The following is an 18542-nucleotide window of genomic DNA, read 5'->3' on the forward strand; positions in this document are numbered from 1 at the left end:
TGGCAATCAGCTTCACAAGGATCTTATTGTCCAGGCTTCCGTGTACATTTCTAACAAGTTAGGGGCCAGTTCTGATGCATACTCCTTATAGAAAGAGGCCATGAGGCAGTCTAATCCAGGAGCTCTGTCTCCAGGTAGGTCCTTAATAGCTCAAATTAAATCATCTACAGTGAAAGATTATCATCTAGGAAGCACCTATGACCATCCTTGAGCCACAGTAGTTGGATCAAGTCAAAGTAGGTTGCGAACGCCTCAGGAGGCGGGGAATGTGTGGCCAAGTCGAGTGAGAAAAAGAAAGAAGTCCTCTTCTGTTGGACTGCCTCAGTTACCACATGGGACTGTTCCTGTTGGTCTACTAACTCCACAATGTGATCACTGGCCGGGGATCTGTGAAGACAGTTAGCCGACATCTTGCTGGCCCTTTCCTCCTCACCATACCTTCGGATGCGAGCTTCACAACCCAGATATGTACTGCACCGCCTCATAAAAATGATCTAGTTTATACCTGATCTCTGCCAGTATGGATAGATCACAACCACCAAAGTATTATTGCTCAAGGCCTCGTATTTCAGCCTCAAGATCAGATAGGTCTTTATGTAGAGACTTCAGTATCCCCGACGGTTTTGCTATACATATTCCCTAATAACCACCTGGAATGCTTCCCAGAGGGTAAAAAATGATCGCACAGGGGTTGTTTTTCATTCAAAATAGTCAGCTGCAGCTTCCCTGACTTCCTCTCGAAAAACCTGATCTGTAAGTGCACCACTTGGGAGTTGCCACGTAAACGTGTGTGTTACGGTGGGGGGGCAGAGCTGCAGGAGAACTGGTGCGTGATCTGAAAGTGTGCGCGGAGATGTTCCACTCTAGGGGCCTGGTACTCAAGATCCCGCGTGGCAAGCCAGAAATAAATGTGGGACCATGTGTTGTGGTAGTGGTGCAAGTGCCTTCTCTGTCGGAAACGTGTCTGGCTCACCAGAGGTCTATTAGGCAATTATCGGTCATGAGTGACCATAGTATAGAAGCAGCTCCCGGGTTCAGCGCTCTGGTTGTGCTATGGCGGTCTGCAGTCGGGTCCAGCACCATGTTGAAATCGCCCCCATGAGAGGAGCGCGCCAGGGCCCTGTCTGCCTGCTAATCATCAGACACCACAAAAAATTCAGGGCAATTGAAATTGGGGCCATAAATTGATAAAAGACGAAGTGGACGATCGCAGAGTGTACCAGCTAGAAGCACAAAGTGGCCCTGGGGGTCACACAGCACCTGATGAGTACACCGATGCAGTCCCTTATGAATAAGTATTGCCACCCCATGGGCATGGATTGAGTAAAGTGCTGCATGGCACTCGCCAATCCAGCCCGCACCCAATTGTGTCTTAGTAGCGTCAGTAAGGTGCAATTCCTGAAGCATGCATAAGTCTATATTGTGATGCTGTAGATATGCAAAAACGTGTCTGTCTTTACGCGCATTATTCAACCCTCTAACATTCCATAAGCATTTAATTGTGCGCACCTAGAAGTGGAATATTGCAGTAACAGCACTGGACGTGCAGTTGTAGAAGCCGGGGCACAGTGACCTCAAAGTAGTATTGAGTGCAAGTGGGAAGGGAAAAGAGATCAACAATAATGCAAACAGAGCATCGAACAATAAACAAAAACCCATGTAACCTTCTGCCTCCCACATCGGCCCATCAAACGGGCCAGACTGCACTAACCCACCCCACTGACAACCCTGAACAATGAAGTAATAAACTTATGATGGGAATCATTCCTTAGAGGCGAACTTGAGTCCCTGCAGTGCCCGACTCAGAGAAGGAAGTCAGGTGACCGAAGAAAACCATTGGAGAAGTCCGACACCACGCTAGCAGGCGAGCCAGAAAAGTAGCAGACTTGGCGGAAAAGGGTTGAGAGTTCACAAGTGCATCAAGCAAATAGAAGTCGCTAGTCATTGTCACTCAGGTAGCCAGTCCTTGCATTTTGATTCTCAGACTCGCCTCCGTCTGCAGAGAGCGGTAGGGATTTTAGGAACTTGGGGCCATATGTATGAACACATTTTCCCATAGACACAGAATGGGTGTAAGGAAATGCCTCCTTGGCATGGTTACCCCCTGACTTTTTGCCTTTGCTGATGCTAAGTTTTGATTTGAAAGTGTGCTGATGCCTGCTAACCAGGCCACAGCACCAGTGTTCTTTCCCTAACCTGTACTTTTGTTTCCACAATTGGCACACCCTGGCATCCAGGTAAGTCCCTTGTAACTGGTACCCCTGGTACCAAGGGCCCTGATGCCAGGGAAGGTCTCTAAGGGCTGCAGCATATCTTATGCCACCCTGGGGACCCCTCACTCAGCACAGACACACTGCTTGCCAGCTTGTGTGTGCTGGTGAGGACAAAACGAGTAAGTCGACATGGCACTCCCCTCAGGGTGCCATGCCAACCTCACATTGCCTATGCAGTATAGATAAGTCACCCCTCTAGCAGGCCTTACAGCCCTAAGGCAGGGTGCACTATACCATAGGTGAGGGCACCAGTGCATGAGCACTGTGCCCCTACAGTGTCTAAGCAAAACCTTAGACATTGTAAGTGCAGGGTAGCCATAAGAGTATATGGTCTGGGAGTCTGTCATACACGAACTCCACAGCACCATAATGGCTACACTGAAAACTGGGAAGTTTGGTATCAAACTTCTCAGCAAAATAAATGCACACTGATGCCAGTGTACATTTTATTTTAACATACAGCCCAGAGGGCACCTTAGAGGTGCCCCCTGAAACCTTAACCAACTACCCGTGTAGGCTGACTGGTTTAAGCAGCCTGCCACACCCGAGACATGTTGCTGGCCACATGGGGAGAGTGCCTTTGTCACTCTGTGGCTAGTAACAAAGCCTGTACTGGGTGGAGATGCTTATCACCTCCCCCTTGCAGGAACTGTAACACCTGGCGGTGAGCCTCAAAGGCTCACCCCCTTTGTTACAGCACCCCAGGGCATTCCAGCTAGTGGAGTTGCCCGCCCCCTCCGGCCACGGCCCCACTTTTGGGGGCAAGGCCGGAGGAGATAATGAGAAAAACAAGGAGGAGTTACTGGCCAGTCAGGACAGCCCCTAAGGCAACCTGAGCTGAGGGGACTCTGACTTTTAGAAATCCTCCATCTTGCAGATGGAGGATTCCCCCAATAGGGATAGGAATGTGACCCCCTCCCCTTGGGAGGAGGCACAAAGAGGGTGTAGCCACCCTCAGGGCTAGTAGCCATTGGCTACTGCCCTCCCTGACCTAAACACACCCCTAAATTCTGTATTTAGGGGCTCCCCTGAACCTAGGAACTCAGATTCCTGCAACCTAAGAAGAAGAGGACTGCTAAGCTGAAAAACCCTGCAGAGAAGACGGAGACACCAACTGCTTTTTCCCCAGCCCTACCGGCCTGTCTCCCCACTTCTAAAAGACACTGCTCCAGCGACGCTTTCCCCAGGGACCAGCGACCTCTGAATCCTCAGAGGACTGCCCTGCTCTAGAAGGACCAAGAAACTCCTGAGGACAGCGGCTCTGTTCACCCAAGACTGCAACTTTGTTTCAAAGGAGCAACTTTAAAACAACTGTGTTTCCCGCTGGAAGCGTGAGACTTGCTACTCTGCACCCGACGCCCCCGGCTCGACTTGTGGAGAACAATCACTTCAGGGAGGACTCCTCGGCGACTGCGAGACCGTGAGTAGCCAGAGTTGACCCCCCTGAGCCCCCACAGCGACGCCTGCAGAGGGAATCCCGAGGCTCCCCCTGACCGCAACTGCCTGACTCCCAGATCCCGACGCCTGGTAAAGACTCTGCACCCGCAGCCCCCAGGACCTGAAAGATCGGAACTCCAGTGCAGGAGTGACCCCCCAGGAGGCCCTCTCCCTTGCCCAGGTGGTGGCTACCCCGAGGAGCGCCCCCTTGCTTGTCTGCATCGCTGAAGAGACCCCTTGGTCTCCCATTGATTTACATTGGAAACCCGACGCGTGTTTGTACACTGCACCCGGCCGCCCCCGTGCTGCTGAGGGTGTACTTTCTGTGCTGACTTGTGTCCCCCCCGGTGCCCTACAAAACCCCCCTGGTCTGCCCTCCGAAGACGCGGGTACTTACCTGCTGGCAGACTGGAACTGGGGCACCCCCTTCTCCATTGAAGCCTATGCGTTTTAGGCACCTCTTTGACCTCTGCACCTGACCGGCCCTGAGGTGCTGGTGTGGTAACTTTGGGGTTGCTCTGAACCCCCAACGGTGAGCTACTTTGGACCCAAACTTGAACCCCGTAGGTGGTTTACTTACCTGCAAGAACTAACAAACTCTTACTCCCCCTAGGAACTGTGAAAATTGCACTGTGTCTAGTTTTAAAATAGCTATATGTGATTTATTTGTAAACTGTGTATGCTATTTTGATTATTCAAAGTTCCCAAAGTACCTACTTGCAATACCTTTCATTTGAAGTATTACATGTAAAATTTGAACCTATGGTTCTTAAAATAAACTAAGAAAATATATTTTTCTATACAAAAACCTATTGGCCTGGAATTGTCTCTGAGTGTGTGTTCCTCATTTATTGCCTGTGTGTGTACAACAAATGCTTAACACTACTCCTTTGATATGCCTACTGCTCGACCACACTACCACAAAATAGAGCATTAGTATTATTTCTTTTTACCACTATCTTACCTCTAAGGGGAACCCTTGGACTCTGTGCATACTATTCCTTACTTTGAAATAGTGCATACAGAGCCAACTTCCTACAATGGGCAAAACCCTTTGATACATATGGCCCTTGGTGGCGAGCTTGGGATCAGTAAAGAAATGGGTCTTACCCCGGTGGCGGATCCTCAACTTGGCGGGGTGAATCAGTAAATAGGAGGCATCAGTTTTTAGCAAGTAATGCCTAGCCAATTGAACAGCAAGTGTATAATCCGGGTAAATAGTTAATTCATTGCCTTGGTACTGGAGGAGTTTCTCATCTCGAGCCAAACGCAGAGCAGCATCTCAATCCCTATAGTATAGTAATCTAGCTATAATAGGTTGGGCAGGGGCACCCGGCGGAGGCCGCAGACCAAGAGATCTATGCGCCTGTTCAACCACCAGGAGAGGAGACATGGGGGGTCATTCTGACCCTGGCGGTCGGTGACCGCCAGGGTCACCGACCACGGGAGCACCGCCAACAGGCTGGCGGTGCTCCCTCGAGCATTCTGACCGCTGCGGTTCAGCCGCGGTCAGAAACGGAAAGTCGGCGGTCTCCCGCCGACTTTCCGCTGCTCAGGAGAATCCTCCATGGCGGCGGAGCGCGCTCCGCCGCCATGGGGATTCTGACACCCCCTACCGCCATCCTGTTCCTGGCGGGTCTCCCGCCAGGAACAGGATGGCAGTAGGGGGTGCCGCGGGGCCCCTGGGGGCCCCTGCAGTGCCCATGCCAATGGCATGGGCACTGCAGGGGCCCCCGTAAGAGGGCCCCACAAAGTATTTCAGTGTCTGCAAAGCAGACACTGAAATACGCGACGGGTGCAACTGCACCCGTCGCACCTTCCCACTACGCCGGCTCAATTCTGAGCCGGCGTCCTCGTGGGAAGGTAGATTTGCCCTGGGCTGGCGGGCGGCCTTTTGGCGGCCGCCCGCCAGCCCAGGGCAAATCTCAAAATACCCTCAGCGGTCTTGCGACCGCGGAGCAGTATTTTGTCGGGGGAAGACTGGCGGGCGGCCTCCGCCGCCCGCCAGTCTCAGAATCACCCCCATGGTCTCTCCGAAGAGAGAGCGGAGCAGAGACTCAACATAGTCTTCCATTCAGCCCATAGCAGTGGACTCCGGGATTCCAAGGATACGTAAATTGTTTCGTCTGGATCTCTCCTCCAAGTCTTCATTTTTACTACAAATAATCTCTAATACTCTCTACATTTGCAGAAGCTTCTCCCCCAAGGCGTGGTGCCCATCATCAAGGTCTGACATTTGATGTTTCAGCTGATTGAGGTGACCCTCATGCCTATTAACCTTTTTCTTGAGGCACCAGCCTGTCCTCCAGCAAGTCGATTTTTGAGTCTATGGTGGTGAGGCTGTGCTTAAGATCTAAGAACATGGAAGAAATGGTCGATGTTTGAGTGGATGGATCCTCTTTTAGTGGGTCCAGCTGGGAAGTTTCAAGAGCAGAATCCACTCCTTTAGCCTGTCTTTGGTGCTCAAAAGAGAGCTTGGACTGCCTGGTGTCCGTTATGCCCATCGTATCCCCAGCAGAGAGTCGGCGGCAGGTAGATAGAGATGGTTGAGCCACTCAAGTGGAGGTAAAGAAAGGGATGGCAGAGTTCAGTCCCGCCTCACCCTCCAAATGGCTTCAGTGTGCGGCACGAGCAGACCAGCCACCAATGAACAAGCAACTACCGTGCGCAGAAGGAGCAGTACCCACCATAACCAGTGCAGTGCAAAGTCTCTGATAAAGTTGTGTGTTCAACCGCACAGGAACTATAGAAAGTTCTGAGCCCATGCTTCAGGCATACCAGCAGACACGTACACAAGCACATCCATGAGCTTTAGGAGGAGCAAGAGTTCTCCATTGGTAGCGGAGCTCCTCCCCTCACGGGCACACCCACACCCGGTAATCTGGTGAGGTCAATGGGGGAGGGACCCGCATCCAAGCCCAAGGTGCAAACTGCGATCCGGGACCGGCATCTACCACCAGTAGGCTGCATTCATGCTGCAGGCCGCACCTCACTAGCTGCGCTTCCTCTCCGGCCCACAGCATGTGAGTTCAAAGGCCAGGAGTAATAATGGCCCCATTTATTGCCACTGTCAAGACCCAATTGCGGTTGTGGCCAGCAAGTGCCAATGTCCACTCTAATGGCAGATAAGTGCTGGACAAAGGTCTTTGGCCGGCAGATCCTCACATTGTAGTTGCCATCTTGCCGTCGGACTCTTGAGCGCCCCCCCCAATGATATATATAATGTGTGTTTAAGTGTATTCATTCAAACGAAGAGAACCGAAAGTTGGGAACTGAAGTGCACTTATAAGTAGAAATGTAGAATATTCATATGCAAATCCCATATATGTAGTATTATTCAATGTTTGAATATTATTGTCATCTAGTTAATCAATATTTCCAGTTATTCCCCATCTTTAGTGCTTATGCAAAATGCATGTATAACCATGTATTTGAATGTGCATTAAGGTCTATGTTAAGTTGGCTGGAGTTAAGTCCTGAAATGTTTTTTCTGTGTTTAATCTTCAACACGGAAACTTTTCTCATCCTGTATATTTTTCTATTTGCAGGTGCATCTGTAGAAGACTTCTCTTAATGAAAAATCTTATTGTTAGTTATAGATAATGGGATATGGAAAGACAGGCTGCTAAGAACAGGAGTGTTAGTGAGGAGTTGTGAAGGAGAACTCCCCTCTGAATTCCTGAAGGCAAGAACGATCCTAGGTCATCCTGATGTTTGAACCGAGAGATGAACGTCTAATGAGAAGGTATAATTCACGTTCACTTGCACACCATGGAAAGTTACTGGCAGTGACATCAACTGTCTACGTTTTGATGGGATAAGAGTGTTTAGCAAGTTAGAGATTCAGATTACTTTGGCTCTTTGACTGGAGCAGACCCTCAGAGACTTAGGGAGGTACAGATCTCTATTGAAGCTTGAATTCTGAGCACCAAGTATTGTTTACCATCTTTTATATTGCAGCTACTGAGGTGTTGGTATGTCTCATGTTGGTGCGTTTTAATCTAATTTGATGTTTTAACTCGCCTTTGGTAACGCTGTACTTGTATAGTAGGTTTTTGGGACTCATTTACACAAGTTTAGCTTTGAACTTGAAATAAACCTTTTGATCTTTGATTTTGCCTCCGAGATTTAATGCGTGACCAAGTGGGTTGCACTGTAAATTGAGTTGAATGGTTTGATGTGTTTCTCCTCACTCCTCAAATCTTACAAAAAGATTCATCAGACCCAGAAAATCAGTGTCAGCAGCCGAATCATGTGTAAAGGATGGAGTCTAAATTCTGTCAACCTATCGAGGCTGCCCTTTTAAGATACATAAGTGCATTTAAGGTGGAATTCTCTTTTTTTTTTTTTTACATTTTCATTTCCGCGTACAGGCCAAAAAAAACATTTCACTAAAGCCACGCCTCTTTTACATGTCATCGGCGCATTGCAGGTGATAGTAGACCAATCGCTGACACGAGGTTGGCCACCTGACCTGGGATCCGATTCTAAGATCTAGACCGGCGTTGCCATGCGAGGTAGATAGCGTAGGCGCGTCCATTGTAAACACTAAAGACAGACTAAGAAGGAGTGTCAGATCCGGCCTCATCTTAGTGGTAAGCAGCCGTTCATCTTGAAAAGGTTAGATATTTGTAAGGCAGATGTAGTACAATGTTAAGAATTTACATTGTTGATAATCATTGGGCATTACGTCACCTGTAACTCAGCTATACCAAAAATTAAGGACTAGTTTATATTTTAATTGAAATCAACATAAAATTCTGTGAATATTTATTTACGATATTGGTTACCTGGAATATTATTTTTGTGTGTAACACTCGAGAGCTAACTACCACACAATAAAAATGAATATACCTGCATATGCTTTGTTCGCGTCTGAGGAAGACGCATTGCCAGAGCCCGAAGAGAGCACGGAAACACTGTAATATGGTCGTTTGTCATCTGGGATTCTCCTGCAGTCGAATCTGTCTGTGGTCTGGAGTCGCTTGCACGCTGTTTCCAGGGCTGGGCCAGGCAGCCCGTTGCGCAATCGCTATTGGAACATCTTAGGCGCCTGATGAAGGCGGAAGTACCCATCTTTCGCGCGCGGCTGCTGAGAGGTGTGGTGTGCTAGCAGCGAGTCAGCGTCAGTGTCCCAGTGGTCGCAGGTGAAGCGAAGCAAAGGAGACAGCGTGTGTGGGACAGAGAGACCGACAAGTAACATGGTGAGAGAGATCACATCCTTACGGAGAAATGGGATGGTATTGGGAAGGGCATATAAAATAGCATTTTCATTAAGCCCCCCTTCACGGTTTCCTACCCCGCTGTAACTAGCCTTATGGTAAATGAAGCTCGTAGACCGCCACCCCAATGACGTTTTTAACTTCCCTATGATAAAAACCTCAAACGCCGCCAGCCAAAATTTCAGTCTGTTTGAAGGATTTGCTCCACCCCGCCAGTGAATACATAACCCTCAATGTCTCTAGTCTCCAAAGAGAGTGAGATCGAGGGGGTTTGGAAGGTGCTCCCGTTAAAATCTCTGGTGATACAAACTTTTTTTTTTTGGGGGGGGGGAGGAGGTGAACGTTTTTAGAACGGGTGACATCCTTTTGAAGTATTTGTGAGCCATTTAATGCGTTTTGAGGGTGAAGATGAGAAGTTATGCCTCCATTCACCACCTCAAAATATCCTCCCCTCAATATATTCTACTATAGAACCCAGTACATATGTAAAAACCTATATAAAATAGTATTAGCCAAGCTTTATAAATTAGTCTCTAAAATAACAAGGCTATTTAATAGAAACGCGTCAAAAACAAGCGCATATAACAAACCTGAAAAATGTAGCACTTTTGTGAAGACTGCAAAAATGCTACCCATTATAGAATCAGTCTTTGCCTGCGTACCTGGTCTTGGGCATCCCTAAACACACACATGTTAAATAATAATACCGCCTATAAAATGTACCAACAAAAATCCTTTCCCCAAACCAGTTGAGCGTCCCAGTATCGCACACCGGGATACCAGCCTCCTGAGCGGAATACTAGCTTATTTCAGAAACGCAACCCATGAACCAGTGGCAACTAAAATAACCCCCTCTAGCCAAATAACCCTGCAAAATGCAGGCCGACAATATAAGTAACAACAGTTAGTAAAAAAAACAAAAAAACCTTTTTTCTCGGAAATTATACTAAAAAGCCTGCCACACCTCCTCAGCAGCCACAGCACAGAGTATTGTTTCTTCACTTGTGGTCCGAGGACCTCTAGGGGTCTTGAAAGCCTACTCAGGGTGTCTGTGACTGCTTAGAAAATTAAATAATATTAATAAAGTGTATATAAATGAAGATACAGAATGTAAAGTTTAACATTTTAAAACGTTCTTTAAACATGAAGGAATTTGGAAGTGAAAAATGAGGGTAGTATCTTTAGACTGATTCATTGAAGCAGTGCAAGAGCATCCAATAGAATATAGTGTAGGCAGTATGGCCCAAATTGAATTTAGAAAAGCTCTAACCTTCCAATTAAAATTCAGATCTTTTATATTAGTCTGTGAGTTCACTTAAATATTTTATTATTTATGCATTTGCTTGATGAATGATTGGTTCAGTATTATTTGTGCAATGATTGGTTCAGTATTATTTGTGCATTGTTTTGTATTTCAAATCATTGAAAAAGCTTTTTTTCCGGAGTCCTACTTTCCATAAATGACTCGGTGGAGGTCCTCAGATTACAGTAATGATTCTGTGGCAGACCCTTGAGTTCCAGTAATGATAATAAAGTGAGGGTCTACAGAAGTCAAAAAGTTTAGAACCACTGTTCTAGAGCATAATTCATTTTATGTTACATCCCAGGAATAAAATCCCCTTCCTTGAGAAGTCCATTAAAATAGTACCCTCCACGGAAGAACTCATGTTGCGTCAAAGTTACTTCTAAAAGACTGATTCCTCTCTAATGATGTGAATAACTCTCCATCAAGATACCAGACATTGTTCCTAAAGAATAATAGGCCAAAATACCAACCTATGAGAAAAATTACAACCTCATAAAACAGTATAACCCACATGCCACTTTAGAATCCTACACATACCAGGGACCTGATTACGATCTTGGTGGAGGGGATTACTCCATCCCAAATGTGACGGATATCCCATTCGCCATGTTACAAGTTCCATAGGATATAATGGAACTTGTAATACCTAGCCTTCATCTGTAAATTACTGTGAATTCATGAGTCATTAATAAAAGCACATGTACCATGGGTGCACTTTCGTCATTTTCTTCAAGAATTTGTCACCCAATTGTTATCCAAGACCTTTTTGTTCTTATTAAAATTCTCTCTCTCTCCAGGGCTCAAAAAATCATAACAATTTTACTAGACCTGCAGGTTGAGTAACTTAAATAATTTACTCGACCTAACTGTAATGTACTTGACCTGTAAACGGGTCTCAAATTGTGTGATCCTAGGCAAATAGTTTACAGTCACCTGTTTCATAATTCTCACATATGATTGCACCTTCATATATGTGAGCTCAGCATTTCTGCAGTACAAAAAAACCTCTTTTGTTTAAGTAGACTAAAGTTTGCTGCATGCATCACAAGAATCCCACATAACCTAGGATTTCTTTTAGTTTACTAACAATATTGCTGTAAGCGCATGAGTTTTTCTCAGTTTGTTTAAACACTCAATTTTAATAAATATATTACTAAACTATGAAGTGGTAACATATTGTCATCTACACACAGTAACTTTCCAAGAAATATCCAAAAACCTCTCCACTAACTTGCAGCTTTACTGATAAAAACTATAAAGTGTATTAAAAATCTGTGCAAATTAGGTTTCAGAAAACATATCCTTTGCACATAAACATGTAAAGTATTCAGATTTTTTTTTTCATCCTATTAAAATATTTTTTCATCGCACAGAAATTATAAAAAAAAAAGGGCTTTCACAACTACTGAAATATTTTTTTAAATGTTTGCACAGTTGACTTGACACCCTATATCCTTTTATTTTACATTCTAAGCAGCAGGTCACACAGTATTTATCAGCTGCATTCACTTTGAGTGACATCATTCTCTTCCTTCCTAAGAAGCATATTGGCACATAGTCATAGTATTGGCACCAGTGCTAGTAGTTACTGTGGTAAAGTGTGCTTTTTGAGACCAAAAATATTTGAGCTTTTTACCAATGTTTATGATAGTGAGGGGCCGGCAATTCCCACAACAAAAATGTTTTACAAAAACCATGTCAAAACAAGACACCCAATCGAGAGAACCAAAAGGCTAGCAACTGATGTCCGACCTGTTGACTTTGCCAATGCTTGTTTTTCATGTTTCCTATAATCTTGTTGAAATTGGTTACACTGATTTTTCCATTGAGAATGTTTTTCGGACATACTGGCATACAGCAACACACTTTAATAAATGATACTTCAAAGAAATGGTAACTAAAATATCACAAAACATTTCTTTTTCTAGTTGCATTTTTAATAAGCATTTTATTTTGAAAGCAAAGAATCACTCTTGCTTTGAAGCTTCTGCAAATATTTGCATCTTCCCAGAGAGCATTGTGGGAGCATTAAATAAACTTTGAAAATGTGTATACACAATAAAATGCTGGAACTGCTGTCAGTAGTGCAGTCCGAGCTTACATTTCCTTAGCGTGCTCATCCTAATAATAAAAACTTTGCATTAATGAACCATAAATACACGTTTAAACAGCGACCACTTGGGCACAAATATCACCTTAACTGCAGACAATGCCCTTCCGTGATCCATAATATGGTACTGTAGCTTGCAGCCAAAGAGTTGGTGCAGCAGGGGGTTGGTCCTACTTGTCCCAAGGCCAAAATAAATAGGATAACTTATTGTCCTTGACCCCAAACAGTATGTCCTGGGCGTAGGGCTACAGGAATTCCATATATATATATCCTAATGGGGGTTGCCACTAGGTAGTTATAGTTAGGACCATGTTCCAGCCCACCCCCCAAAAAAGCTTTTTTTAAACTTTCCTATATTTTTGGCACCATTTGACAAATCTTCACACATTTTTCCCAAAAAGTGATTCTTGTATGTTTCGGTGATTCTTATTGCTTCTAGAAGGTTTTGGGGAAAGCAGTCGGAAGGGGGGGGGGTAAAAAAAAGTTGTGTATTCCATGTTAATGCCCATGGTACCTTTTAGACATGAGTACAGCCCGAACCACTGGATGGAATAACACCAAGTTTGACAGAAAGCTAGCTTTTGGTATGCAGATTAGGCTTTTGCTTATTTGGTGTCAATCTGTCCATTAGTTTGGAGATAATAAAGGGAAAATACATTTTTATATCTAGTGCAGCGGATTATCCCTGACGGCCTTGTGAATAATTAGGAGCTCGTGCAGGGAAATGCACTGCTCTGATAGGATGCCAACACTTCAACCAGGAAGTGTTGGCAGCCATCTTTTGATTGTGCTTCAGCCAGGTCCCTAAAAAAAGACAGGGCAAGGGTAATAAAATGCAGGCTCCTGCATTTGTGTGTGTGTGTTTTTTGTTGTTGTTTAAAAAAAAAAAAACATTTTTAGCCCCTGGTGGGCCAAGTCTCGGGCATATGTGATAAATAAGGAGGGGGCACAAACCACCCCTCCCCCCAGGCTTAGTATGTGCACGGGGCCCCCCTGCAGCACCGGGGACAACCACCTTTTTTCACGAAAAAACTGCACGGAGGGGGGTGCGAGTTATAGGTAATTAACTAACAGGTGAATTTCTAGGGTTTTGTACGTTTAAAATGTGACCCTAACTATAGCATCCCTTTAACCTTTGTGTTTTTTTTTAAAGTGAATTTTTTTTTTTTTTTTAATTCTATTTTCCTAACTATAATGTCCCTGTAACCTTTGTTTTCTTTCAGTGTATACGTGTTTGTATGTGTGTGTGTGTGTGTGTATATTTATATATATATATATATATATATATATATATATATATAGATTGAAGAAAACAAAGATTAATGTGTTTTTCTAGTTGGGAATTGTAATTATATCTTTATGTTTTAAAAAAACCAAGATGAAATTCCCTGAAAAAAACAAAGGTTAAAGGAACATTGTAATAGTTGGGTGAAAATCTCAGTTAAAACAAACAAACCCTCTGAAATTCACTGGTTATAGTTATCTTAAGTAAATATAACTTGTGCTGAAAAGTAACTATAACCGGGGTCCCCGCCATTCAAAGTCTTGTCATCAATGATGTAATTTCAGATGGTGCAGTCATCTTATCAGTGATGTCATAGAACATGTCATGGGTGATGTAATTAGCAGTGCATGGAGAGGGCGCGACCTATAGTCCGGGCCAATGGAATTATACGACATGGAAGCACCCAGTTACACGGCAAAGATGACTAAATTATGCAGCAAGAAAAGACAAATTACGCTCCACATTTTTTGATAGTATTACTTCTGTAGTAACTTGTACACATGGTAATGCCATCTGGGTGAATATTGCACCTCCTTAGTACCAGTTTGACAGCCAAGTACAAAAACAAGCAACTGAAAGATGACCAGTTAACCTTTGCGAAGGACCTTACACTGCAGGTCAACATCACCTTATTCATAGTAACTTTTGTTCCGTTTGAGCTAGAAACAAATATCTTGTGCTAAAATCTGCTGATTATGCAGCAGATGATGGATTATGTGACAAATGCAGCAACTCCATAATTATGCTAAAAAAAGCACCGGTCAGAGAATCTCATTATTCCAGTGGCCCTGGTTATAGTTACTTTAGGGCATGAGCAGTAGTTATTTGAATGAACTATAACTGTTTAAAACTGTTTGTGTAAACTGAGATTTTTACCAACCTATAAACACCCCTTAACCCTTTGTTTAGTCCATTTCCAAGGTTTAAAAAAAATGTAAAGTAAGGCACCCATTGCAGTGTGCGGCATGGGGTTGGGCCCAGCACATGGGCTGTGACCAGGTCCTGTGCCAAAATCCCAGCAAGTGCCCTATACCCCCAGCACTTGTCCCCATGCAGTCGGGCTCAGGCCCTGGGGCCAGTCCCTTCGCTCATCCCCCACAGGCTGACTGTAAGGTTACAATATAAAGGGTGTTATCTTAAGTATGGCAGAATTACGGACTATGTCAAAAAGGCAGAACACCAAAACGTAACAATCATTTGCAATGCAACGGGTCTTGCATTTGCTTGAGTTAGAGCTATTAGCGTTGTAAGCTCTTAACCGGACATTTCTTGCCACATAAACTGAAAGGGAAAAAAAAAACGAGTGCAATCGTGCTATGTAAAATACAGCGCAATCACACTGAAATTGAAAACCAAAAAACCGAGCGCGATTGCGCTATGTAAAACCAAGCGCAAGAGCACTTCGTGGAAAATAAAAAGATATAAAGTAGTGCAGAAATCAGGCTGAATAAATGGAGCCTCGTATGTTTTCAGTAGTTGGCCGGAGTGCTCGAAGATGGCTAAACCTCAGAAGAGGCATGAGGTATGCATGCCATTCACTATTAAAATCAAGCGGATTTTAAAAGGCAAGCCCACGAACCTATGAACGTGACAAGCGTGTCATGGGCGTGGTTAAAAGCCCAAACAGAGATTACAACAGGGACGAAGCGCTTGTGTGCTCGACCCTAAAAAGTGGGTCTATTGGCTATATCAAGGGCTCAGACTATCATCATGTATAAAGCAGACCTATTGTTTTTATGTATTATAACCACATTTATATTTAGTTAATTCACACACTGCAATGTTTAATAGAAGTGATTCTTATAAAAATATAATAGTCATTAAAAATAATCAATGTCTTTGAGTCTTTCTTTAAGCTTGAAGTGCTGTAAAAAGAATATGGTAAACTCTCTTGGGGTCATAAATTTAATGACCCAGAATAATTATTGCCTTTTTTAATTAATGTTGGTGTGGGCTGCTGCACTCCCTGCAGCCATTCGGAAAAATTAAAAATAAATGCTTGGTGGTACCCGTACCCCATCTAGGGACATCCCCAGGCTCAAAAAATATATTTAACATACCCTTATTATGCATTACGGGGCACTTGGTACCGGAAGAGTGAATGATAAATGAGTGGCACCTGCCCATCATTTATTATTCTTTTATTCTCTTTTTATTTTTAAAACCTTTTTTGAGTGACCACCAGGGACACCCACATCTGTAAATTTTGTTTGGATCCTCGGACGGGTGGGAGTCTCACAGTCCTTGATGGCTCCTCTGGCGAGTGCAGACCCAGCCACTCTTTAATAGGGGGGGGGGGGGGTGCTTCACTGCTCACCTGGGACATTCAAATCTTGGTAAAACCTTGAGGGGAGGCCCAGGGCTCCTGCGGCCCCTGCTGAGTCTTCTAGTGGGGCACCCATGGCCCCTGCTAGCTCCCCTGGCAGGAGCTGGCCATTTCTCTTAATTGTTGGTGGGTGCCCATTCAGGGCTCCCACATGTGGGTAAAACATTGCGGCCACAGGGAGAGCGCCACGGCTGGCTCAGCCAGCAACATACTAGGTGCTGGTGATAGCTGGCTCCATACTTTTCTCCCACTGGGCAGGTGAAGCATTTTTCACTGCTTCCACATGGGCAGGACCAAATATGTGTTCCCTACCCAGAAGAGTGCAGGCTGGTTATGTCTGCACTCTCATGTGTAGGTAATACCTTTTTCCCAGGTTATGGGGCCCCCCAGGCTGGTACATGGCTCGGGGAGAGGGGAACTGCAATTCCCCTCCCCCCTTAACATCAGGGTCAGCCCCAGGATTGGGCCTCCAAAAGTCAGAGATGTTGCCTGTGCACTCCCTTTCTAATAAATACGGCCCCAGGGAATGGGATCCTCAGGACCTGAAAAAGCACGCCCCCTTTGCTGAAAAAATACTTATCTCCACCCCTACCCTCGGCATACCCTGGGGGCTAATATTGAAAACTGGGAAGACCTTGAAAAGAAAGATCTGTTTTTGTCCCTGGTGGAGGGGGTGGGCCTCCCATGTTTGAGTTGTAGGATATCTCTACCATGCACCCCTATATGTATTTTATATGTTTTTTACTTTGTTCCAGGGTAGGGGAATGAGCCCCGAGTCTTAAAATGCTGCCATAATATTTTTATTGATGTGGTGGCAGCCAATCAGACGTTAGCTTAGGATCTGCGGATCCTCCATAGTATAAAATATACAAAGGTCCTTATTACGAGTTTGGCAGTAGGCTTTGCCAACCGCCAGACCCGTGGTGAGGAGACCACTGTCGAGGTGGCCGTCTCGCCACTGGCCATGTTACGACTTTCCCACTCAGCTGACGAGCAAGAACCAAGGTTCCCGCCCGGCAATCCGGTGGGAAAGGTGCTAAAGCATTGTTGCCAGCTCATAATAGAGATGGCTCAAATGCTGCTGAACACGGGGCACAAGCACCCTCAAAATGCACACTATCTGCACAGCAGACAGAGTGCATTTTGAGGATGCTGGGCAGGAGGGCCCAAGTACTGCCCATGCCATGGGCATGGGCAGTGCAGGCCCCCCCCCTGTGGATCCCTGCACTTGTTCTCCGCCAGCTGCCTTTTCATGGGGGTGGAACAACCATGAAACGGCTGGTGGAGAACAAGGTGTAATCAGCAGGGAGGCGCTGAATTTAGCGCCGCCCTGGCTGATTACAACCTGCACTGCCATCATACCGTCTGGATCGAGATCCTGGCGGGGACGGCAGTGAGTAGGCGTGTCAGCCCGAAAACCTCACAATGTGGTAGTTGGACCGCCACAACTGCAGCAGTCCGACCGCCACCGCAAGTTTGGTGGTCTGGCCAGACTTGTAATAAGACCCAAAGTCTTTGAGCCTTAATTTCTCAAAACCTACTGCACAGTTTTACACTACATCACAAACAACACACTTTTTACACCAAAATCTAGCTTTCTGCATAATTTAGTGTAATTCTGTTCAGCCGTTGGGCTGTAGCTGTGTCTATTTTTCCTATGGAAAAATATTGGGGGAAATGTATTTTGGGACCTCCCTTTTTTTTTTTTTTTTTCCTCTTGACGGATCACCCTGAAACTTTCCAGGAGGAGGCTGACATTAATGAGACTTCTTCTTTTCAATTTTGTGAAGATTCTTCAGGATGGCACAGTTATTAGCAAACTTAAAAAATCAATTACCTAAGGAAACATGGTCCTAAATAGAACTACCCAGTGGTGACTGCCACTGGGTAATCTTTTTTTTATATATTTCTCCATATCCCTGCTATCTAAGGTTGGTACATTTGTAACTTGTTTTTCTTTGGCGAAGTTTGAATCATAAGGCCTGTTGTGACTCCACCCCTGATTGACAATGAACCAGCGTGTTGGCTCGAAGTCTGTTTTCATCTGCCACCAGGCTCGGACATTCAGGGACCGCGCACCAGGGCTGACATGTTAACTCAACTTTCTTAATACTCAGTCAAGTAGTTCACCCTTCAACTGCAACTAAAACAATGCAACTGCAAAGAAGAAGCTATTTGCTGTGACGCCATGACTTTGGATCTGTCGGTCACCAGTACAGTTTGACTCGCTGCAGCCTCCAGCCACTATTCTGAATGAGTCGAGTCCTAGGCGACTATTATTGGAGAATGCATCTCGGACAAGGGTATGCAATGTACTCTCTTCCATTTCTGCCATAGGCGTTACATCAAATAACCCAAGAGTGACCATCACGAGTGTCATCAGTGTGTGTATGCATGTCATGTATGAGGGGGTGGGAGGGGAGTGTTTGTGTCTGTGTAAATGTGATGGTTATGCCAGTGAGGGTGAATGTGAATGCTGGGTCGGGGTGCATGTATGTGTGTATGGATTTTGGGGGGTTTGTTGCATGTGTGTGAGTGTAAGGGTGTTGTGTGTGTCAGGATGTGCATGTATGCAATGTTGTA

At 45.2% G+C, this 18542-nt stretch overlaps 1 protein-coding gene across 1 annotated transcript in view; it reads left to right on the forward strand.

The window, feature by feature from the left end:
* Positions 1-8638: 8638 nt before the first annotated feature.
* Positions 8639-18542, forward strand: part of LOC138259431 (calmodulin-1-like) — a 78126-nt gene continuing 68222 nt past the window's right edge. The window contains exon 1 of the mRNA XM_069207176.1: positions 8639-8914. Within this exon, the coding sequence (XP_069063277.1) occupies positions 8912-8914 (3 nt within the window). The 5' untranslated portion in view covers positions 8639-8911. The remainder of the gene's footprint in view (positions 8915-18542) is intronic.

This window comes from Pleurodeles waltl, chromosome 9 (assembly GCF_031143425.1).
Source record: "Pleurodeles waltl isolate 20211129_DDA chromosome 9, aPleWal1.hap1.20221129, whole genome shotgun sequence".
In the NCBI taxonomy this organism is placed as follows: domain Eukaryota; kingdom Metazoa; phylum Chordata; class Amphibia; order Caudata; family Salamandridae; genus Pleurodeles; species Pleurodeles waltl.